General features: G+C 55.7%; 1 protein-coding gene across 1 annotated transcript in view; it reads left to right on the top strand.

The window, feature by feature from the left end:
* Positions 1-24,190, top strand: part of LOC133348818 (transmembrane protein 132E-like) — a 60,329-nt gene extending 36,139 nt beyond the window's left edge. Inside the window, 9 exon segments of the mRNA XM_061561843.1 lie at positions 90-332; positions 5,119-5,271; positions 13,796-14,039; positions 16,808-16,951; positions 18,186-18,457; positions 20,137-20,548; positions 21,160-21,348; positions 22,420-23,330; positions 23,332-24,190. Of these exon segments, the coding sequence (XP_061417827.1) occupies positions 90-332; positions 5,119-5,271; positions 13,796-14,039; positions 16,808-16,951; positions 18,186-18,457; positions 20,137-20,548; positions 21,160-21,348; positions 22,420-23,330; positions 23,332-23,818 (3,055 nt within the window). The 3' untranslated portion in view covers positions 23,819-24,190.
* Positions 24,191-24,436: the final 246 nt, after the last annotated feature.

Raw genomic sequence — 24,436 nt, 5'->3', positions numbered from 1 at the left:
CCATTGCCGCCACCATCACCAGAGAGCGCTTGCCACCTCTCCAGCCATATCCATGATACGTCCCGTTTTTTTTGTTTAAATGCCTCCAGAGGTGGCAACTCCAGCTCCCGGCGCGGCCGCGACGACCCCGACACGCGGCAGCACCACAGGCCGCTGCTGCGCATCGGCAGCGTGGGCCTCCTCCTGTCTCCGCCGTCGCCCCCAGTGACCGAGTCGCGGCTGGAGGGCGGCGTCGCGCTGCTCGTTCCGGAAAAGTCCTTCCGGCCCGGCGAGGTCATCAGCATCACCGTGACCCTGCCGCGCAACTCCACGCTGGAGCGCTTCACCTTGCGGTGAGACGCGCTCGCCATCGCCCCCCCCCCCCTCGCCGCTCATCTCGCCGCGCTTCGGCAATGAGCGGAACGACTCAGGCGGGGGAGGGGGCGGGGGGTGGGGGTGGTGGGGAGTATTCTATGAGTGCTTTACGAGTGCTTCGTGTGTTTCGCCTCACCAAGCAGAACTTCTTTAATTCGTTTCTGAGAATGCGTTAAAATTGATCCTGATGATGATGGGTTTTTGTTGTATCCGGTTGCTGCCATTTTATTTGGAAGTTTAATTTCGGAGCTGTGTCTGCCGATCACATCGCGCTGTTGATCGTCGCCCAGCCGCACTGTCACCGACTTGCGGTGGAGCGGTGGTGCAGCTACGCAGTCACCGACCAGAGGTTCAGTTCTCGGCCACGGCCAAGAAGGGTTAAGGAGAATCCCATAGACATCATTGTGATATCAACTCCCATGGGTTGTTATATACAAAAGTAAAACTAGAAACGAAACTATTTATATTTTACCAGGTAAGGCCCACTGAGCTATACAGCTCTTTTTCAGAAGCGACCTGGCCACAAATGGTAGCTCAACGAAGTGGCTTATCGCGTGGGAAGTTATAGCAGCTAAATACACATGGTTCCAAATGTGGAGGGAAAGACCGGAGGACACGGAGAAAAATACACGCGACCATCGGGGCAACAGTGCAAACTCCAAATATACAGGCGTCCAAATATAGAGGGGGATATCACAGAGCCAGCAAGCTCTGTGATATCCACTTCCACGGGCCACTCTCTACTACTAAGGACTACACCGCTGTGCGACTCTTCCAATCGGATTCTTTGTCTCGTAACGACGCGGCGTACGACGACGATGATGAGGATGGCGCAATCTGGATAACGTTGGACCGGGGGGGAATCGCATGAAAAGAATTATAACGATAGATAAATAAACCGCGACGGAGAAATTGAACTGCAGAAGCCACAAAGGTCGGGCTCGTCTGGGAATCGCGACCCTGTTGCTGTGCTCCGAATGTGGAGAGACAGATTGATGAGACGATCTACAGGCGCAAGACGGGACTGACATATTGGTACACATTCTAGATTTGAAGCTTTCGTGACTGCAAGGATTCATATTCTTGGGTTTTTTCGGTAAAGTCACGTAGGTAAAAAATTTAAATTAATAAATGTAAAGTAAAAATAAAATAAAAATCACGACGTTTCGGAGGCAACACAAGCTTCCGTCTTCAGGTGGAACCGTCACAGCACGACAGCTGTATCAAGTAAAATGATACTTGATACAGCTATCGTGCTGTCACTTGATACAGCAATCGTGCTGTGACAGTTCCACCTGAAGACGTAAGCTTGTGTTGCCTCCGAAACGTCGTGATTTTTATTTTATTTTTATTTTATTTTACTTTTATTAATTTAAATTTTAATTTTTTACCTGCGTGACTTTACCGAAAAAACCCAAGAATATATTGGTACACAGACTGAGACTGACACCTCGGTGATCACGACCTCCCCCCCCCCTGAGATGCCCTTGATCCCCAAACGATGATCACCCCTCGAGCAGCAGGGGGGAGGGGGAGGGGGGGACCGCCGGTGAGGGGTCGCGACCCTGGGACGAGAAGATTCACCTGGAATATATTGCTCATTAAATATTCACGACATCGCTACGATCATTCGACCACCCACCCCACGGCCCCCACCCCCACCCCCACCGCCACCACCCCTCGAGCCATCAGATGAATTGGCTGCCTGTGTGCGTGTCTGATAATTATCTGTGTGTGTGTGTGTCTCTTAATCTGTATGCGTGTCTCTTTGCTTATCTTCATGTCTGTCCGTTTATCTACATTGCTATTCCTCTTTATCCATATGTCCATCTGATTATCTACGCCTGTCTGTTCATTTGTTTGTCCGTCTGTGTGCGTCTGTCTACACGCGCGTCTCAAGTGTGCATGGCATGTGAATGTTCACCCAAATGTTTGTGTGAACGTTTGTGTAAATGTCCATGCGAATAGGTGGCTTCGCCAAGCTCGCGAGAGACGGGGACGATTTTGTGGGGGGGTGGGGGGATGAATTCATCCAGCAGCGGATAGACCATGGCTGACAATGCCACCGCCACCTCCCCTCCCCGCTCCCCCCACCCTGGAAGGCCGGGAGGGACGGCCGCAGGAGGAAGTATGTGGAAGCCCATTAATCGGCGGTTAATGAGGCGTGGTTATTGATGGGTGAGGGTGGATGTGGGAGCGTCTGGGGGAGGTCGCGGAGCGCCGGGGACCGTTGTTTGGGGGGGTGGGGGCGGTTCCCCCTCTCTATTTGACATTCGACCTCCAATTCCGCTCTCATCATTTATTTACTCGCTTGCTTCGCTTGAACGTTGGATATATACGCACCTTGCGAACGTCCGGGGTGCGGCAACCCAGCGGCTACCGCCCTGCGCTCGCTTGGTGGAGAATCCGACGCGCTCGAAGGGGCTGACGGATGAACGATCGAGTTAGTCGCCAGGTCACGCCGGTCGCTCGCCGGTCGGTCAGTCGCCTCCCAATCGATCTCCTGCCGCTGCCGCTGCGACGGTCGTTGGCCTCCCCTTTCCACGCCGGTCAGACGACTTGCTCCGAGGGTGGCGGCACCCACGATTTACCCCACTGCACGTGACCTGCTGGGTGAACGGAGGCGTGGGAGGGAGGGAATTTAACGAAACTCCCCCCCCCCCCCCCCCCATTGTTTGAACTGCCGCGCCGGGTGATCGAACCGGTAACCTCTGGACGCTGGCGCCAGTGACGTCATCGTCCGGCCACGTGGTTGCTCCACCAACGGCGGTTGGCATCAATCGGAAGGTTTCGAGTTCAAATCCTGGTTGTGGTGTTTGGTGGGGGGAGTGATTTCAGCCCATAATCCCTCCCTCCAGGGATCGATAAAACGAGTACCACATTGCATGCAAGTCAACATACAGTGGTCGTCTCATGGATGTCCTCGCCCTCCTCCTCCCCCCAACCGCTATAGCAACGTGGAATGTCCGCCACTGTAAACAGGAAGATGACTGCCGCCCCGATGCCCATTATAAATCATTCTAGAAAAACATTTCCATCTTAATGCGGAAAATTATTTCTGGGCTCCGAGCGTTAATGCGGCCCGAGAGCACGAGAGGTCAACGGTGCACCAGGGGCTCTCCCCTCCGCTGCACGCAGAAGCTTGATCTGCGTGTCCTCAACGACACAAATTCCACCACCGCTGCTGCCACCGCTGCTGCTGCCACTGCTGCTGCTGCCACCGCTGCTGCTGCCACCGCTGCTGCCACCGCTGCTGCTACCACCGCTGCTTCTGCCGCTGCTGCCACTGCTGCTGCCACTGCTGCTGTTACCACTACTGCTGCTACCACCGCTGCTGCTACCACCGCTGCTGCTACCACTGCTGCTACCACTGCTGCTGTTACCACTACTGCTGCTACCACTACTGCTGCTATCACTGCTGCTGCTACCACTGCTGCTACCACTGCTGCTATCACTGCTGCTGCTACCACTGCTGCTACCACTGCTGCTACCACTACTGCTGCTATCACTGCTGCTGCTACCACTGCTGCTACCATTGCTGCTACTGCTACCACCGCTGCTGCTGCCACCGCTGCTGCTACCACTGCTGCTACCACTGCTGCTGCTACCACTACTGCTGCTACCACTACTGCTACTGTCACTACTGCTGCCACTACTGCTGCTGCTGCCACTCGCTAACAGCACTTGTCCCTGCAGTCGGTTAAGGCTATACGGGGGATCTTTGTCTTTGTTGTGGTAAGTGGCATGCTCCAGGCTCAGCAGCAGAGTCTCCTGTTTGGAGTGAGCGGCAATGACCAGGTCATCGGCGTACAGAACGTGGTTGACCAGAAGGGGATACTTCCTTTGACCGCACCCGGGCATCGATCGGCCTCCCATTGTACCTCCGTGCCAGATGTAAATTCTTCCGGTGCAGCCATGAAGGGCTAATTGAACTCCGTTGTTAAGAAAAAGATGTTAAATAATGTGGGAGCCAGAGGACATCCCTGTCGCACGCCAAGGTGAACAGGAAATGCCTCCGACTCCCAAGCCAAGCAGCATTACCTGGCATCATGAAGGTCCTTAAAGGTTTGTGCGCAGAGTCCGGTACCCTGAAATCACCAAGAATAACCCAAATCCCCGGTCTCTTCACCGTATCATAGACCTTGAACCAGGTCAACAAAGCAGATATGTAGGCTCTGCCGAAATTCCCTACACCTCCGCTGTAGCAGATGGAACAGAGCGTATGGCGTCTGTGCACGAACTCCCAGGTCTGAAACCGCACTGGCGCACTGCTGCCTGGCACGGTGGCGATGATGAATGACCCTGGCGAAGATTGTCGGTCCCGGCCTCACGCTGAGGGGGGAGATGCGCCGGTAATTATCACAGTTGGTGCGCGGTGACGCGCGGCGGTGCTGGCGGTCGGCTGTGCTCGTGAGAGTGTTGGCTGGCCCGTGGTGGTGGTGGTGGTGGTGGCAGCTGCTGCAGTGCTAGTAGCTGCCTCTAGTCCAGCGCTAGTAGAGGCAGCAGCAGCATCGAGGGTTGGTGAATCACGCACGGATGTTGTTGTGAAACTCCCTTCCCACCCGTGGGCGCGCTTCATCGTCACGGTGTCAGATGTAACACTTCCCGTTTGGTGTGAAGGCGTCGGCATGGGGAAGGATTGGGGGAGGGGGCACCGTGTGATTCGCCCCGGGCTCCGCACGACCCTGCGTGTTGATGCGTGGCGTCGCGGCTCGTTAACTCGTCGTGTTCGGGGCGGGCTTGTGGGGGTCGTCTCTGCCGCAGGGCCAAGGCGAAGAAGGGCATCGAGGTGCTGGGGGCCCAGCCCGTCGACCCATCCGCCTGGGAGCTCAGCAGCGACATCATCAACTCGGGCAAGCACCACGTGGTGGCGGTGGCGGCCACACGGCGCCAACCGGGGCGCAGCCTCGCCGTCGGGTGAGAAGTCCAATCAAACGCAGGGCCTCGGAGAGACCCATCGAGCCAATCGCAGGGCCACAGGGGGACCCACCGAGCCAATCACAGGGCCTCGGAGAGACCCACCGAGCCAATCGCAGGGCCACAGGGGGACCCACCGAGTCAATCACAGGGCCTCGGGGGGACCCGCCGAACCAATCACAGGCCATGAAACCCGCCGAGCCAATCGCAGGCCAGGGGAGGCATCTGCGCCCTCTACGAGGTGGAAGCAAGCCTTGCGGGGCCCAATGGACGGGCGTCTATTCAGAATAGACGATGAATAGATACTGAATCGATGGGAAGTCTGTTTTCAATAGAAAACGGATGGGAAGTCTGTTTTCAATAGAAAATGGATGGGAAGTCTGTTTTCAATAGAAAATGGATGGGATGTCTGTTTTCAATAGACGAGAAATCGATCATGAATGGATGGGAGGTCTATAGATAAAGCAGGGAAGGCCCAAGGGTTAATTTCAGCCAGATCTGTCCTGCTCAGCCACCGGGAAGACATTTTCTTTGCCGGCACACCACATCCAGTATACCTCCCGTCTATGGATGGGGCTAACTATTAACATCCCAACTCTGATGTCTCCTGGCGAATACGTTGAGTGAGATTATAAATGTACCCCCCGATGATGATGATGATGACGATGACTATGATCCCGTAATCTCACCAGGGCCGCCACCTTTGCGCTTCTCTGGCAAATGGCGAGTTGGCCGTTGCGTACCAGATGGCCGTGCTAACCCCCCCACCCCCGATGATGAAGCCGCGGCAGATGGCGACTCTCCTCTGCCAAGCCATTCACCTGGAATCGCAACTCGGCGTTCCCGATCGCGGGGCGGAATAGAATGGGGTGGGGGCGGGGCGAAATGGGGTGGAGTGGGGGCAGGCTGGGGTGGGGGCGCGGTGGGGGCGGGCTGGGGTGGGGGGGAATGATCGTGGGCGACTCGAGATGCCATGGAGAAGCGTGCACGTGAGGGGAGGTCACGTGACGGGAGGTCACGAGAGTTCACGGGAGTTCACGAAGTGCACGGATTCGCTCGGGGGCAGAGACGCTGGTGAACACGCATCTCTTGTGGGCAGAGACTCGGGGGGCCCAGACTCCTGGGTCTGTGTTGCTCTAGGGTGGTGCCATGGTCGCGTGGTTCTGCTCCAGAGTGGTCCCATGGTTCTATTGTAGAATGGTTCCATGGTTCTGTTGCAGAGCGGTTCCAATTTCACAGGGGTTACAGTCCCAAGTACCATTGGAGTTGATCTGTTCAACAATGGTTCCACTTGACAGTGTTACGTTCCACGGTGGTTCCATTCCACAGTGACTCTGCTCCACATTGTGGCGGTTCAACTCGGGTGGTGGAAGGTGGAGGGGGGAGGATGTAAGTGGGGGGGGTGGTGGAAGTGGGGGGGTGGTAGTGGGAGGGTGGAAATAGGGGAGGGGGGGTAGGGGGAGCTCGCCCTCATCAGCTGTAGCCACGCACAGGTCGCTCAGTGAAGCGAGCTGAGCGCGTCGCTGAGCGCGTCGCTGAGCGCTGGGTTAGTGCCGCTCGCTCCAGGCCGCCCTCGTCGAGGAGAAAGAGGTGGGGGAGGAGGAGCGCAGGGGAGGGTGACGGCGGTGGGCGCCGTGCCGTCATCATCATCATCATCGCCGCAGTCATCACGAGACCAACTCTGTCGTCACCGTCGTCATCATCCTCCTCGTTGTCGTCATCATTGTAGCCTCGATCGACAACGCCATCGTCATCATCGCTCGCTGTCAACGTCAACTTTGGCGTCATCTTTGTCATCGCTGTTATCGTCACTGTCGTCGTCGTCGTTGTGGTCGTCATCATCGGCGTGGGTAAATGTGCGAGTCCACGACACTCGACAGAAAAAACCACCCGTGTGACCGTGCGGCACCCGCGCTGGCTCAGCTCGGATGTGTGGCAGTGGAAAAAGCGAAGGTTGGGGGGGCGGGGTGGTGGTGGGGGCCCTGTCGCAAGTTTTGTATCGCGCGTAGCTGAGAGGAGGCAGCCGAGTGGAGCGGTGGCACGCGGTGAGGTAGGAGGGGGGGGGAGTGTGGGGAGGGGGGGGCACGTGGGTGTGAAGTGGCCTTCCTCTGCTGTAATTATCGAGCAGCGGGGCTGACTGGCGAAGGCCATCTGTCTCGTGTCAGTGACAGATGCAGGTCGTTTGGAAATGACCGAGATGGCCGCTGTGCAGCGAGAGTCGTCGTCATCAGCATCATCATTATCATCCTGATCATTCCGAGCAGATCAAGAAATTCTAAAATCTTCGTCGTGATCATCATCATCAGCAGCAGCAGCAGCAAGTAGCGTCAATAGCAATATCATCATTATCAACATCATCTACAACAGTAGTAGTAGTTATTGTATTGTCAGCAATAACAGCAGCGACTTGACCCATCATCCATCCAGGGTCGATAAAATATCTACCACTTTGTGTGGGGGTGGGCGGGGGGGAAGTCAACAACAGTGACTGTCCTATGTAGAGACTCGCACCCCGCCATAGGAATGTGGAATTTCCAATCAGGGGCTGTATAGAGAAGACAAGCACCAATGCCTCAAAGCTAATTTAAATAGGGATGCCACGTCAACAAAATTTGTTTAATGGGCAACGTTCCGGGAAATGGCCCTTTTTAATGGTATCTCGGCTATATTTATACGAGGGCAGGGTTGTTGACGGATGTATTGGTGATGTTTAAACTTTGTCAACCTGTGTGTGCAAGTCTGTGAGTCTGCCGAAGTATGTGGATCTCTATATATGTCGATTGGTCTTCGTAAGTCTGTGTATCTCTCTGTAATGTGAGTCTCTGTGGGTCTCCATTCAACAGTCAAATCCCGCCACACGATAGGGGCTTCACTTAATCGACTGGCTTGACCAGCTTGTTTGCAATGTCATATCTCTCGATTTAAAGCTTTCGTGACTGCAGGGATTCTTATTCTTGGTTCTTTCGGTAAAGCTACGTGACTTTACCGAAAGAATGTCATAGCTCGTTAACTGCGTCCCCGGGACCCCCACACCGTGCCCTGCCGTCTAAGCCCCCCATAACCCCCCCCGCCCCCCACTGCAGTGCCACCAGCTGATTGATGGTGCTCAATCAACCTCCCACATCCCCCCCCCCCAGTTCCTACTACTCCACCATCAGCATGATGGAGCACATGCCCACCCGCACGTGTGTGTGTGTGTGTGTCTGCGTGCGGTGTTGTCGAGTACCTGGTGCAGTGCGTACATTTCGTAAAAGGAAAAAAAACACGTCATCATTGGAGAGACAAAGGCGGTGTCGGGGTGGCGGTTATGGCCACACCTCCCACTCGTGTGCTGTGCCGGTCTTCATCGGTGCTACTCGCTAACAGCACTTGCCCCAACAGTCTGTTAACGCCATACGGCGGTGGGGGGGAGAGAGATTTGTCTTTGTCGTTGTTGTTGTTGTGGTGTTATTGGCCGATTTGTTTCCGGTCGGATTGCCGCGAGGTCCCTGGCAATGTCACGGCCGTCGCCACAGACGGACCGATTGGCTCGGCGCGCAGAGCGAGCGGCCCGAGGTCGAAAGGTCGCGAGTTCAACGGCTGACTGGGGGTTAAATGAGCCCATCATCCCTCTTGGGGTCGATAAAGCGAGTACCACTTTGAGGGGAAGTCATGAGTGGTTGTAATATGGGCGTGTGCTATGGACAAGGGCCATTACCTGAAACGTTGCCCATTGTAGATATTTTTTTTTTCCCCTTTAAGGCCACACAGGGTATATTCGCCCCTGCCATATGAATGAGGAACTTGCACCACGGGCTCAGGGCTGTAATCGGGAATCGATCACCACCTCGATGCTCATTGGAGGAGGATATCACTTTGACTATTTGATGAAAAGATAAAGTGACATCTCCGCTGGCAGACTGAAGCTGACCAAGCGCACAACGGCCCAAGTACGGGAACTCCTCCACCCACTCCAAAACCGCCTCCGGGGCTGGAGTATCCATGGCACAGACGATATCCAGGCATTCTAGATTTGAAGCTTTCGTGACTGCAAGGATTCATATTCTTAGGTTTTTTCGGTAAAGTCACGTAGGTAAAAAATTAAAATTAATAAAAGTAAAATAAAAATAAAATAGAAAATCACGACGTTTCGGAAGCAACACAAGCTTCCACCTGAAGGCGGAAGCTTGTGTTGCTTCCGAAACGTCGTGATTTTTTATTTTATTTTTATTTTACTTTTATTAATTTTAACTTTTTTACTTACGTGACTTTACCGAAAAAACCTAAGAATATGATATCCAGGCAGGCTGATGAGCTCTGTTGTAAGTGGCACCGATGGTGAGGACCCACCTCCGAGTGGCACACTCTACGTTCAGCAGCAGAGTCTCAAACTCCTCGTCTGAGCACAAAGCAATTGCCACATCTTCAGCATACGTAACATGGTTGAGCAGTAAGACGCAGCCATCCCTTGACGGCGCCCTGCCATCGATCGGCCTCCCATTGTATTACATTCTCTGCTACAACCATGAAGGGCTAATTGAACTACATTGTCAACCGAAAATGTTCGATAGTATTGAGGCCAGAGGACACCCCTGTCGCGCACCCCAAGGTGAACGGGAAAATGGCTCTGACTCCGGGCAACGCAGCTTTGCCTGAGCCTGCCCACCATCAACAAGGCCCTCCGTGATGACGAGCAGAGGATTAGGGATCCCCCGAAAAGCAAGGGGAGTAACCCAGCGCCCTGGCCTGTTGATGGTATCGCAGGCCTTGCTTGACCAAGCCACTAGGTCCTGTTGAAATCCCGTACACCTCTGCTGTAGCATACAGAGGATGTGGCGTCGGTGTGTCTCTGTGTATGTGACCCACACAGACACATTTCGCCATAATAGACTTGTGGGGTGAGGGTTGTTAGCGAGCAGCACCTAATAGAGGCCGGCACAGACCACAAGGGGGTCGACACAGCGACCAGCACCACGCCCGGCCGCCTTTGTCTCCCCATTTGCAAGGTTTTACACGCCGTACCAGGTACTCATTTGAGGCTGAGTCGACCTAGGGGGAGGCCCAGGTACCGGTTCGGAAAATCGTCACTGGTTTTGGCCGTGAGCGGGAATCGAACTCGGCTCGCGAGCTTTTCAACACACAACCCCACACACGTGTACACACACACACACCCACACCCCCACACACACACAACCCCACACATACACACTCACGACCCCACACGTGTACACACACACACGTGTACATACACACTCACAACCACACACGTGTACACACACACACCCACACACACACCCCCACACACACACACCCCCACACACACACAACCCCACCCACACACACACACGCACACCCCCACACACGCGCACAACCCCACACATACACACTCACAACCACACACGTGTACACATGCTGCATTATTCATGTCAAGAACAGAGCCCGCCGGACCTAGTGGCATTATTGGGCGCCATTCTTCGTTATCTGGGTCACTGCCGTCGCTGCTGGCCACCAGTAGGGCAGGGCCCCGTGTCATCTGGGATGAGGATATTCCCCACGGAGACATCTATCGATTTCCTGCCATCCCTCGGTCGTGTCGGGGGGTGGGGGGGCAGCCACCGAACGGACAGCTGACGTGAATAGATTGCGTGAAAACTCACGTGGTCCTCACCCCCCCCCCCTCCCCCCGTAGTGTCGCGCTCGCTACTGCGTTGGTGTCTGGGGGGCACGCTGGGTTTGAGTGGGGTGGGGGGGGGGGTGGGGTGGTCGTTTGCGATGTTCTGGTGGCGATAAGATAGGGGGGAGGGGAAGGTGGCCTTCCACGACAAAAAAAAGTTGAGAATAATTGTGGGGAGATAAGCTGATTGAGGGTTGTCGCGTGGGAGTTTGAGGGGTGCGGGGTGGGGGGGTGTCGAGGCAGTGGTTTGTAATTCCTCCCCCGCGGGGTGCTAATGAATGGCTCGGAGCGTCGTCGTCGTCCATTCTCTCGCCGCAAGCTGTTCTCGTCCCACCGCTCTCGGCCCGAATCGTGAGCGAGCGCGTCTACAGCTCCATTGCCGCCCACCCAGCAGCGTAGCTAGTGGGGGGGGCAGGGGGGGGTGCCTTCCCACCCCCCTGCCCCCCCCCCTGGCCCCCCACTGGTAGCCAAAGCTACGAGTTAGGGGCCCCTTTGACAACCACGGCGAGATGTGTTTTCAGCAACGGTGTCAAAGAAGACGGCGCCACGTCCCTACGGCGTTAAATGTCCGAGACTGTGAGCGTCACGACGATGCGATTGGACAAGAGGAGCCAGTGGATGTATAATGGCATCAGGTGCGACCGTGCGAGACGAATCAAATATTGGGGCCCCCAACTGACCGATTGCCACACCCCTTAGGCTGCTAATATCGTCACTAAGCCACTGCGCCACGTGGCAAACACAGCAGTGATTATCATCTCAAGTTTTCAAGTTTCATTTTCAAGTTTCATTGATTAGGTATAGCCCTGTGAGCCATTCGGCTCTTGAATCGGGTGCAACCGCAACAAAAAAAAAAAACATGAACAAGAAAACATCTTAAAGTGACTATGTGCAAACAGAAAATCCAAGAAAAGACAGCAAAATATTGCAGAAAAAGCACCGTACACCTACACTGTGCAAAAATCCCAGTGGGATGCAAGTCAAACAACAACCACAAGACAACTTAGATTAAGGCCATCAGTCTAACTCTGTACTACAACAAACAAACATGGCCAAACCGAAATTTTTTTCAAAAATCACCAATAAACCATAAAAGCAATGAAACCGTGATTGTGGTCTATGCAAACATGACTCCTTGTAAAAAGGTGTCAGTTTTGTTGCCAGATAGAAGGGTAAAAAAACAATTATCATATTTTTACTGGAAAATGAGGTTCCAATAGTCTAAGGCTATACAGGGGATATTTGACCTTTGTGAATATTGAAGCACATTAACAACCGCCACGTGTGTTTCCACATTGTTTTTGTTGTTGCTGCACTGCTAAGATTCAATGCTGATATTAACGATAACATTACATTAACGAGTATCCATAACACAGGTTTTTGGGGTTCAATCGCGTAAATATAAATGTGTCGTTAAACCCGCCACCACCCGACACAGCCAATTCGTAAGGGTTGCCACGTAAACAGAGTGCCGATTCCTTACTAGCGTGTTGGCGAGTAAACCCACGACATTTGCAATTCATCTTCTTGGTTCTTTCGGGAAAGTCACGTAGAAGGGAAATAATAAAATAATAAAAATAAAACATAATAAAATAATTCTCACGACGTTTCGGCCACAACGCAAGCAGCCGTCCTCAGGTGAAGAGCAGGTCTGTCGGAAAGACAGTCTGAATGAAACACCACCAGGCTTGGAGCGTCTATTTAAGCTGGGTTGGAGGGGGAAGAGCGCCTTGACAAAATGGTTTATTTTTATTATTTCCCTTCTACGTGACTTTACCGAAAGAACCAAGAAGATGAATCCCTGCAGTCACGAAAGCTTTAAATCGAAATTTGCAATTCAAGTACGACGTTTCGCTGGTAATTGCAACCAGCATTATGGAGAACTCCTCTCGTTCCGGTCTTAAATCGAGGGATGCATGTGATGTCGTCACTTTCGAACCAATCATGTGTGAACACCAGGAGGGGGCAGGGGTAAATGCATGCATATAAATTACAACGGATTAGACATCACCGGTTGGGTTATTCATAGGGTAATCAACATACAAAATGTGAATGTGCAATGCACATACATTGCACGTGCACATTATGCACGCACACCGTGCATACACATCCTACCGTTTTTAATTGTGATGTATATCGTTTATTGTGAAATTTAAATCACAGTTCCTATGATCACTGTTACATTGCTCTCATAGCTTTATTTTGGTGATTTCGAAAACTTTTGGTTTTAGCCATTTTTTTGTTTGTTGTAGTACAGAGTTAGACTGATAACTTTAATCTAAATTGTCTTACGGTTGTTATTGTTTGACTTGCATCCCACTGGGATTTTTGCACACAGCGTTGATATACGGTGCTTTTTCTGGAAGACTTTGCTGTTTTTTCCTGGACTTGTTAACCTTTTTGTTTGTTGTGGTTGCACCTAATTCAAGAGCCGAATGGCTCCCAGGGCTATACCTAATACATTAAACTGAAAACTGAATTGCTCCTGTGGCAAACACTGCGTTGGCCAGACGGGGCGAATGATCCGCACGAGACTAAAAGAACACCAAAGTAATATTAAATACTTTCAAACACAACTTGTCGGCAGTGGCAAAAACCGCGTGCCAACAGGTGACGACGATGGTGACGACGACGATGACGACGACGATGATTACGACGACGACGATGATGACGACGGTGATGATGATGACGACGATGATGATGACGACGATGATGCTGACGACGACGACGATGATGGTGACGACGACGATGATGGTGACGACGACGATGGTGACGACGACGATGGTGACGACGACGACGATGGTGACGACGACGACGATGGTGATGATGATGATGATGACGACGACGATGCTTGGTGTGGTGCGTGCGCAGGGAGGAGGCGGCGGTGGCCGTGCTACGCGTGGACTTCGCGATGGGCAACTTCACGAGCCAGTCCGTGACGCGCCGCATCCTCTGGCAGCTGGAGCTCCACGGCGCCAAGAGGACCTCCTCCTCCTCGTCCTCCTCCTCCTCCTCGTCGTCCTCATCGTCCACCTCGTCGCCCGACTCGGAGCGAGTGATGACCGAGCTCACGGCCATGCAGAAGGACATTGTTGCCATCGTCCCGGTCGCCATGGTAACTGATTGAATACTCCTCCCTGCCTAGCCACCCTCCTTCGTTACCCACGACTCTACCATTCTCCTCTGATCCGTCCCTTCTGTGGCCTTCCCTCCATCCCGATCTCCCCCCTCCCTCCGCTCCCTCCCTCCCAACCTCTATCGCCTCCCTCTCCCCGTCTTTCTCTCCCCATCTTCTGCTCCCTCTCCCCTTCTTTCCTGCCCTCTTTCCCTCCCTCCCTCTTTCCCTCTCTGTTATACCTCGCCGATTCCCTCCGTCACTTTTCTATCTCTCTTCATCCGTTCAACCCTCCCTCCCTGCCTCCTCCCCCTCCCTCCCCTCCCTCCCTCCCTCCCGTCCCTCCCCTCCCTGCCTCCCTGCCTCCTCCCCCTCCCACTCTCCCTTGCCCTCCTCCCTTCCTCACGTCCACACACACGCGTACACACACGCACACACGCACGCACACACATGCACACACGCGCGCGCACACACACACGCACGCACGCACGCGCCCGCTGTACCGCCTCTCCTCTGGGCCCCCCATGAGCGATGTCCGTGCGTGGTCTCAAGCAGCCCGTGATTTATGTGTTTGTCAGACGCCGAAAATTAATGAAGACGTTTGTCAAGTGTATTCATTTCGGAAGCCAAAACTGCACAGGCGTGCACACTCTTTGTGTGTGTGTGAGGGCACACACGCGGGCGATGTTGAGGGAGTGGCATTGTCGTGGTGAGCGCAGAGCGCTCCGAACCCGGTGCCTCGAGTTCGATTCCCGCTCACGGCCAACGCCAGTGACGAGGTCGACTCGCCCTTCAACGAGCATCTTGATGGCAGTGTGCAAACGCCGGCACTGGGGGAGACGCACAGAGTCGTGGTGCTGGCCACCCACCCCCCTCGTGTGCTGCGGCTGCCTGAATAGGTGCTTCTCGCTAACAACATTTAGGCAGCCTGTCCGGGCTATAGTAGTAGGGGGGGGTGGTCTTTGTCTTGGTGTGCGCGTGTGCGGTGAATGTGTTATTGGCATGGGGAGCGGCAGTGCAGTGGCTACACGTGCCCATGTGTGGTGGCGATGATGATGATGGTGATATCGGCCACTTTGACGATAAGCTGTCATCACGTGCGGCCAGGTCGCCTCTAAAAAATAGCTCGTTGGGGCTATCCCTGGTAAAAACTTGCACAAATGGTACAATTTAACACGTAGGCTTTCGCGACCAATATTATTCATAATATAGGTTTTTTTGGGTCAGATCGCGTTATTTATAAATGTGTCGTAACCCTCCACCACCCGACACGGCCAAACAGTAAAAAATGTGTCACTCAGAGATCGCTCACACATCATCCTTATGACCTCGCGTGATTCAGAGAGAACGTGTAAACTATTCTCCAATTTTAATAGCTTTTGTTGCTGGCTGCTTGCCGTTTCATTTGCTTTGCGTCTGTGCATAGCAAGCGGGATGTATGGATGGTAGTGTTACACGTGGCAGTGTTTGTATCTCGAGATGTGCGTGCGATTGGTCGAGAACAACAACGGAGCGACAGCCAAGGAGTGGAAACGCCTCCGAGAGGCGTCCCCCGGGAGAGACGGAGCGATGGAAATCCCTCCGTGTGGAGGCACGGAGTGGATCGTTACATCGCAGGAGAGGCCTTCATCCAGCAGTGGATTGACAATGGCTGCTGGTGATATCGATGATGATGATGACGACGTCCATGAGACACACCTGGTCTCGTATTCCTCTACCCATGCAACCTGACCCCATGTGCTGACCTTTTGATGTAGAACGTTTGATTTTAAAGGCACGGCGCAGGTGTAAATTGTGACAACTGCCGTCACTTACAGTGTAGAGATTTTCCCGTGTAAATCTGTCCAGTGGTGGGTGAAACAGCCCCCCCCCCACTCCTGCCCCCCCTCCCTCCCTCCTGTGTGTTCGCCTAAGCCCCATTGATCTCCCTACAGTGCCAAATTGGATTTGCTAAATGGACAGGCTTCTGTTGTGGCCTTAATCTATGTGTAGGCCTCCACAACTCTGCCCATCTCTCTCTCTCCCTCTCATCCCCTCTCTTCCGTCCAGGTCCTCATCTGCATCCCCCCACCCCCACCCCCCACCCCCCACATCCGCGAAACGTAAAACGTATCAGCCGCCGATCACCACTAAGTGGAGTTTGACATCACCACGGCGCTTGTGCCATGCTAGGGTGGTGGTGGTGATGGTGGTGATGGCGTTACAGCGGTGGTGGTGATGGCCGTAGTGGTGGTGTCGGCGTTATGGTGGTGATTGTGGTGTTGGTGATGGCGGTGTTGGTAGTAATGGTGGCCGTGGCCGTGGTGGTGATGTCGGTGGTGGATGTGCTGGTAGCAATGGCATTGGTGGTGGCCGTACTGGCCGTGCTAGTGGTTGTGGTGTTAGTTGTGGTGGTTGTGGTGTTGGTTGTGGTGGTCGTTGTGGTGGTTGGGGTGTTGGTTGAGGTGGTTGTGGTGTTGGTTGTGGTGTTTATGGTGGTTCTGGTGGTTGAGGTGTTGGTTATGGTGGTTGTGGTGTTTGTGGTGGCCTGTGGTGGGGAATGCGTGGTGACGGTGTTGGTTGTGGTGATTGTGGTGGTTGTGGTGATTGTGGTGTTGGTTGTGGTGGTTGTGGTGTTGGTGGGTGTTGTGGTGGTGGTTGTGGTGGTTGTGGTGTTGGTGGGTGTTGTGGTGGTGGTTGTGGTGGTTCTGGTGGTTGTGGTGGTTTGTGGTGGTTTGTGGTGTTGGCGGTGGCCGTGGTGACGGCGTTGTGGTGCGTGCCGCCGGCAGGACACGGAGCTGGTGAACACGGCGGCGCTGTCGGGCCGCACCGTCGCCGTGCCGGTGCGCGTGCTCACCGTGGAGTCGAGCGGCACGCTGGCAGACGTGTCGGGGTTCGTCGAGTGCTCCTCCGCCAGCCCCGACACTGTCAAGGTGCGTGTGTGTGTCTGTGTGTGTCTGTGTGTGTGTGTGTGTGTCTGTGTGTGTCTGTGTGTCAGTGTGTGTCTGTGTGTGTGTGTGTATCTGTGTGTGTGTCTGTGTGTGACTGTGTGTGTGCGTGTCTGTGTGTGTCTGTGTGTGTGTCTGTGTGTGTCTGTGTGTGTCTGTGTGTGTGTGTCTGTGTGTGTCTGTGTGTGTGGCTGTGTGTGTGTGGCTGTGTGTGTGTGGCTGTGTGTGTGTGTCTGTGTGTGTGTCTGTGTGTGTGTGTCTGTGTGTGTGTATCTGCGTGTGTGTCTGTGTGTATCTGCGTGTGTGTCTGTGTGTGTGTCTGTGTGTGTGTGTCTATGTGTGTGTGTGTGTCTGCGTGCGTGTTCCTGTTTGTATCTGTGTGTCTGTGTGTGTCTGTGTGTGTCTGTGTGTGTGTCTGCGTGCGTGTTCCTGTTTGTGTCTGTGTGTCTGTGTCTGTGTGTGTGTGTCTGTGTGTGTCTGTGTGTGTCTGTGTGTGTGTGTGTCTGTGTGTGTGTCTGTGTGTATCTGCGTGTGTGTCTGTGTGTGTGTCTGTGTGTGTGTGTCTGTGTGTATCTGTGTGTGTGTCTGTGTGTGTTTGTGTGTGTGTCTGCGTGCGTGTTCCTGTTTGTGTTTGTGTGTCTGTGTCTGTGTGTGTCTGTGTGTGTCTGTGTGTGTGTCTGCGTGCGTGTTCCTGTTTGTGTCTGTGTGTCTGTGTCTGTGTGTCTGTGTGTGTGTTTCTGTGTTTGTGTCTGTTTGTGTGTCTGTGTGTGTCTGCGTGCGTGTTTTTGTTTGTGTCTGTGTGTGTGCGTCTGTGCGTGGTTAGCGTGCTGCGCTACAAACCCAGCAGCCCGAGTTCGATTCTCGCTCACGGCCAACACCAGTGACGATTATCTGAAACGGTCCTGGGCCTCCCTTAGGTCGACTCAGCCTCAAATGAGTACCTGGTGCGGTGTTTAACATCGCCACTGGGGAAACAAAGGCGGTCGGGCGTGGTGTTGGCCACTCATCCCCTTTGTGTGCCGTGCCGGCCTTCATAGGTGCTATTCGCTTTCAGCACACTTGCTCCGACAGTCTGTTAAGGCTGCACGGGGGATCTGTGTCTCGACATCAAACACTGCACACCGTATAGATCGACCTAAACGATGACTGAATCCTGACCCAAACCCCTGACCATCATCACCTCGGTGGCATGTCGCCCTCCATCACCCCCCGCCCGCAGGTGTCCGACGGCTGTGACTACGTCTATGTGAACGGCAAGGAGAGCAAGGGTTCGCTGGCGGCGCGCGTGCGTTTCTCCTACGAGCACCTGAGCGCCACGCTCACGGTCGCCGTGTGGCTGCCCCGGCTGCCCCTCACCGTGCTGCTCTCCGACTCGCAGCTGCAGCAGGTTAAAGGTTGGCGGGCCCCCCGCGGAGCAGCCGCGGTGGTGCCGGTGCCTCCGCCGGTCACCGACGGCGCCGGCGCTGCCGGGGCAGTGCCGCTCACCGGCAGGTAGGGTCCACGCGGAGAGACTCGGAGTCACTCGCACAGAGACTCGGAGTCACTCGCACAGAGACTCACAGAGTCACTCACACAGAGACTCATAGAGTCACTCACACAGAGACTCATAGAGTCACACAGAATCTCATAGAGTCACTCGCACAGAGACTCATAGATTCACTCGCACAGAGACTCATAGAGTCACTCACACAGAGACTCATAGAGTCACTCACACAGAGATTCACAGAGTCACTCTCATAGAGTCACTCGCACAGAGACTCATAGAGTCACTCACACAGAGATTCACAGAGTCACTCTCATAGAGTCACTCGCACAGAGACTCATAGAGTCACTCACACAGACTCATAGAGTCACTCACACAGAGACTCATAGAGTCACACAGAATCTCATAGAGTCACAAGCACAGAGACTCATAGATTCACTCGCACATAGACTCATAGAGTCACTCGCACAGAGACTCATAGAGTCACTCACACAGAGATTCACAAAATCACTCTCATAGAGTCACTCGCACAGACTCATAGAGTCACTCACACAGAGACTATTAGAGTCACACAGAATCTCATAGAGTCACAAGCACAGAGACTCATAGATTCACTCGCACAGAGACTCATAGAGTCACTCACACAGAGACTCATAGAGTCACTCACACAGAGATTCACAGAGTCACTCTCATAGAGTCACTCGCACAGAGACTCATAGAGTCACTCACACAGAGATTCACAGAGTCACTCTCATAGAGTCACTCGCACAGAGACTCATAGAGTCACTCACACAGACTCATAGAGTCACTCACACAGAGACTCATAGAGTCACACATAATCTCATAGAGTCACAAGCACAGAGACTCATAGATTCACTCGCACATAGACTCATAGAGTCACTCGCACAGAGACTCATAGAGTCACTCACACAGAGATTCACAGAGTCACTCTCATAGAGTCACTCGCACAGAGACTCATAGAGTCACTCACACAGAGATTCACAAAATCACTCTCATAGAGTCACTCGCACAGACTCATAGAGTCACTCACACAGAGACTATTAGAGTCACACAGAATCTCATAGAGTCACAAGCACAGAGACTCATAGATTAACTCGCACAGAGACTCATAGAGTCACTCACACAGAGACTCATAGAGTCACTCACACAGAGATTCACAGAGTCACTCTCATAGAGTCACTCGCACAGAGACTCATAGAGTCACTCACACAGACTCATAGTCACTCACACAGAGACTCATAGAGTCACACAGAATCTCATAGAGTCACTCAAGAGACCTATAGACTCACTCACACGGTGACTCATAGACTCACACAGAGACTCATAGACTCACTCACACAGAGACTAATAGACTCACACAGAGACTCATAGACTCACAACAGAGACTCACAGACTCACAACAGAGACTCATAGAGTCACTCACACAGAGACTAATAGACTCACGCAGAGACTCAGACAGTCACTCAAGAGACCCATAGACTCACTCACACAGGGACTCATAGACTCACGCAGTGACTCATAGACTCACAACAGAGACTCATAGACTCGCACAGAGACTCATAGACTCACTCACACAGTGACTCATAGACTCGCAACAGAGACTCATAGACTCACAACAGAGACTCACAGACTTACCGAGTCGAGACTGGCGCTCCCCACCCCGCAGATCCTCACGGAGGAGCCGGGGCGAAGACAACCGCGACGACGATGACGACGAAGCGGCGGCGGCGACCGGAGGTGGGGCCGGAGGTGGGGCCGGGGGTGGGGCCGGGGGTGGGGCCGGGGGTGGGGCCGGCGGTGGGGCCGACGCCACCGATGAGGCGGAGGAGCGACGTGGCCGTGGCTGCACGCTGCTCTCCCAGCGTGCCACGGTGCGCGTGCTCGCCCGCTTTGAGGCCGAGGCCTCGGAGGGCTCGGGCCTGCGCACGCCCATGCTGGGGCCCGACTGGCTGCTGGACGTGAGCGAGGTGGTGGCGCGCGCCGGCCTGGTGCGGGTCGCCAATCCGGCCGTGGCCGAGGTGCGGCAGCAGCCGGGCCTCGTGGTGATCGCCCGGGAGGCCGGAGTCACCGCCGTGCAGGTGACGCGCCCGCCCGCGGCCTCTTGGGCAACATCGCCACTCGTGGGCACGCGCGTGGTCACGCGTGTGTGTGTGTGCGTGTGTATCTCGACTTGTGTGTGTGTGTGTCTCTACGTGTGTGTGTATGTGTGTCTCTATGTATGCGTGTGTCTACGTGTGTGTCTAGACATGTATATGTGCGTGTGTGTGTGTCTCTACGTGTGCGTGTGTGTCTCTCTACGTGTGCGTGTGTGTTTCGACTTGTGTGTGTGTCTCTACGTTTGTGTGTGCGTGTCTCTGCACGCGTGTCAATCTACGCGCGTCTCTGCGCGCGTATCACTTTACGCGTGTCTCTGTGTGTGTGTGTGTCTCTACGTGTGCGTGTGTCTCTGCGCATGTGTCACTCACCGCGTGTTTCTGCGTGTGTCTCTGCGCGTATCTCTGCGTGTGTCAATCTACGCGCGTAATCACTTTACGCGTGTCTCTGTGTGTGCGCGTCTCTGCGTGTGGCACTCTACGCGTGTCTCTGCGTCTGTCTCTGCGTGTGTCTCTGCGTGTGTCTCTGCACGTGTCTCTACCTGTGTCACTCTACGCGTGTCTCCGCACGCGTGCCGCTCTCCGCGTGCGTGCAGGTGGTGTCGCCGCTGTCGGAGGGCGTGCACGGCGAGGCGCCGCTGTCCGTGCTGGAGGAGCGCGTGGCGCTCGCTGCGCTGCGTCTCCTCCTGGTGGGCGGCCTCTCGCTCACCGTGGGCGCCGCGCCGGGCCCACTGCCCGCCGTGCTCGCCAGCGTCGCCGCACAGCGCCTGCACGCCCACAAGCAGGTCCGGTCTGCTCGCTCGCTCGATTGCTCAAACACGCGCTCGCTTACAAGCGAACGCTCACAAACACACACTCACAAACACACACTCACAAATGCACGCTCACTTGCTCACAAAGACACTTACAAACACGCTCACAAACGCGCGCTCGCTTACAAGCGAACGCTCACAAGTTAAAAGGTATAGCCCTGTGAGCCATTCGGCTCTTGAATCGGTTGCAACCGCAACAAACAAAAAACAAAAACATGAACAAAAAACATCTTAAAGTGAATATGTGACTGAGTGCAAACAGAAAATCCAAGAAAAGACAGCAACATTTTGCGGAAAAAAACACCGTACACCAACGCTGTGTGCAAAAATCCCAGTGGGATGCAAGTCAAACAACCAACAACAACAAACACACACTCACAAACACACACTCACAAATGCACGCTCACTTGCTCACAAAGACACTTACAAACGCGCTCACAAACTCACGCTCGCTAACAAATGCTCGCTCACAGATGCTCGCTCACTCACGCTTGGATAAACCATCACGTGAACTCATCCTCGCAGAAGCAGCAGGAGCAGGTTTTGGCTGGCGGTCGAACAAAGACGGTCACCACATGGCGAGCTTTCAGATGCGCTTCGCGGCCGTCTGGAACGCTCTTCTTTGCGATATTAGGAAGCCACTGGAGCTATGCACTTTTAAATCATTTAGATTGAAAACTCTATTATTTTTGTGTGTAGTTCGTTGTCCTTCCCCTGCACCTCCGGTCAGCACGGTTGGCTACATCGTACATACAAGCCGGCGACCCGAGTTCGATTTCCGCTCGCAGCCAATGCCAGTGACGATTATCTGAACCGGTCCTAGACCTCGCCTAGGTAAGCTCAGCCTCAAATGAGTACCTGGTACGATGTGTAAACATCGCCACTGGGGAGACAAAGGCGGCCGAGCGTGGTGCTGACCACCTCACCCCCCGTCGTGTGCCACACCGGCCTTCATTAGGTGCCACTCGCTGACAGCGCTCGCCCCCTCAGTCTGTTGAGGCTCCTCCTCGGGTGACCTCTGACCTTGCTGCGTGCGCTGCCCAGGAGGCGGTGCTGAACGCGTGGCTCGAGTTCAGCGATGACACGGCCGCCCCGCTCGACATCTACGACCCGGGCTCCTTCTCGCTGACGCTCACGTCGCTCGACGAGTCCGTGGTCTCCGTGCGCGCTCCGGCTCCCCGGGGGGGCCGGGGCGACGGTGACCCCTGGGTGGGTCCGACGGTGACGGCCGAGGGCGAGGGCCGCGGCGACCTCCTGCGCGCCGAGCTCGGCGTGCCGGACGTCTGCCAGAAGTCGAAGCGCAGGAGCGGCGTCGTGGCGGCGAGCACCTGCGCCGTCAACGTCAAGTTCGGTGCTGCCGCCGCCGGCGACGACTTCGGAGATTACGGCAGCGACGCTGACGGCGATCCGCGTGGCGGCGACAGACGGCCTCCGCCGCCTCCGATATCGTCTCCACCACCGGGCCTCCCCGTGGCGTCGGATGAGGGCGATGAGAACAGCCGCGGGGTCGCTGACGCCTCCTCCTCCGCGGGGTCGACTGCGACGACGACGACGATGGTGGCGGTGACGACGAGCAGCGACGAGCGATTCCGCGGCATCCCCGACGACGTCGACTTGGAGAGGAGCTTCCCGGGGACACCGCGCAGCCGCGAGCGTGGCGACGACGACGACGAGGACGAGGAGGAGGAGCCGGACGAGCAGCGGGAGGCCGTGATGACGTCGGAGGACGACGACGACGACGACAACGAACTGGGGAACGACGCGGTGCGCACCGAGGTGCCGCCGCCACCGTCGCCGCGCTCCCTCACCGACCTGGAGATCGGGATGTACGCGCTGCTCGCCGTCTTCTGCCTCGCCATCGCCGTCTTCCTCGTCAACTGCTTGACCTTCGCCCTGCGCTACCGCGGCGCCGGCGGCAAGAAGGCGCACGGGGCGGGCGGCCCCGCGGCGGCGGCGGGGGGGGGCGACCGCCAACGGCAGTGAGCGCTGCCCGTCCGGCGCCAAGCCTCGCCGCCCGCACGACTGGGTTTGGCTCAACCAGCCGCAGCCGCGCTCGCCCACGCCCACCGACGTGACGCCCACCGACGGCGGCGGCCCCCCCGGCCGTGGCGGCCGCTCCGACGCGGCGCCGCTCGGACCGGGCGGCGGCGACGGCGCCGATGCCGGCGGCGGCGGCGGCGGCGTCGGTAACGGCGTCGCGGAAGCCTCGCTCAACTCGCCGACGTCCAAGCGCAAGAGGGTAAAGTTCACGACGTTCGCGGCCGGAGCGCCGGACGCGGCGGCGGCGCCATCGGCGTCGCCGCCGCTGCCGCCGCGACCGCCGCCGTCCCCGCCGGCCGTGGGCGCGAGCGCGGAGGACCTGGAGTGGGTGTGCCGCGACATGGGACTGCGGGAGCCCGACGCCTTCCGGAACTACATGGAGCGCATCAAGGAGCGCGTGTGACTGCGTCGGGGGCACAGAGGGGCGCGAGCTGCGGTCGGAAGGTCGCGAGTTCGAGCCCTGGGCCAGGGAGCCCGCGCAACGAACTTTGCCGGAAGGCGGCGGCGGTGGCGAGAATACGGATGGACTGGGCCCCCCGCCGTGTGAATGTGGAGTTGACACCGCTGGCTCGGGACCGTCGTTAAGGGATAGAAGCCGCCGCAGCACCCCCCCTCCCTCCGCCCGCGCGGTGCCCGCTGGAACCGTGGGAGACGCTCTGACTGCGCCGTGGGTGCCGTTCGCTCGCGACGCCGAGCGGTGCCGACCCTGGATCGTGAGCCGCGGCTTCGCGTCACTCGAGGCGCCACCGCTCACCGCAACGTTAAGTAGAAGAAGAAGAAACAGCACGCACAACCCATTCTCCTAAATGAATCGCGATCCTCAATCCAGGTAGCTGAGCGATGTCGCCACGGCGGGAGTTGGGAGTGGTGGTGGTGGGAGGGGGGTGCGGCAGGGGGGGGCGGGGGGGGTGCAGGGGAGGGGGGCAGGGGGAGGGAGGGGAAGGGAGGCCGCGGCACGGCGGTGGAACCGTTGCACCCTTCTTACCTTATTTAACGAGCGGTTCGCTGTCGCTCGGTAGCG

This window comes from Lethenteron reissneri, chromosome 28 (genome assembly GCF_015708825.2).
Source record: "Lethenteron reissneri isolate LAM-NWPU_2019-01 chromosome 28, ASM1570882v1, whole genome shotgun sequence".
Classification (NCBI taxonomy): Eukaryota; Metazoa; Chordata; class Hyperoartia; order Petromyzontiformes; family Petromyzontidae; genus Lethenteron; species Lethenteron reissneri.
Note: the sequence above shows the minus strand (reverse complement) of the source record. Positions and strands in the feature narration are given on the sequence as shown.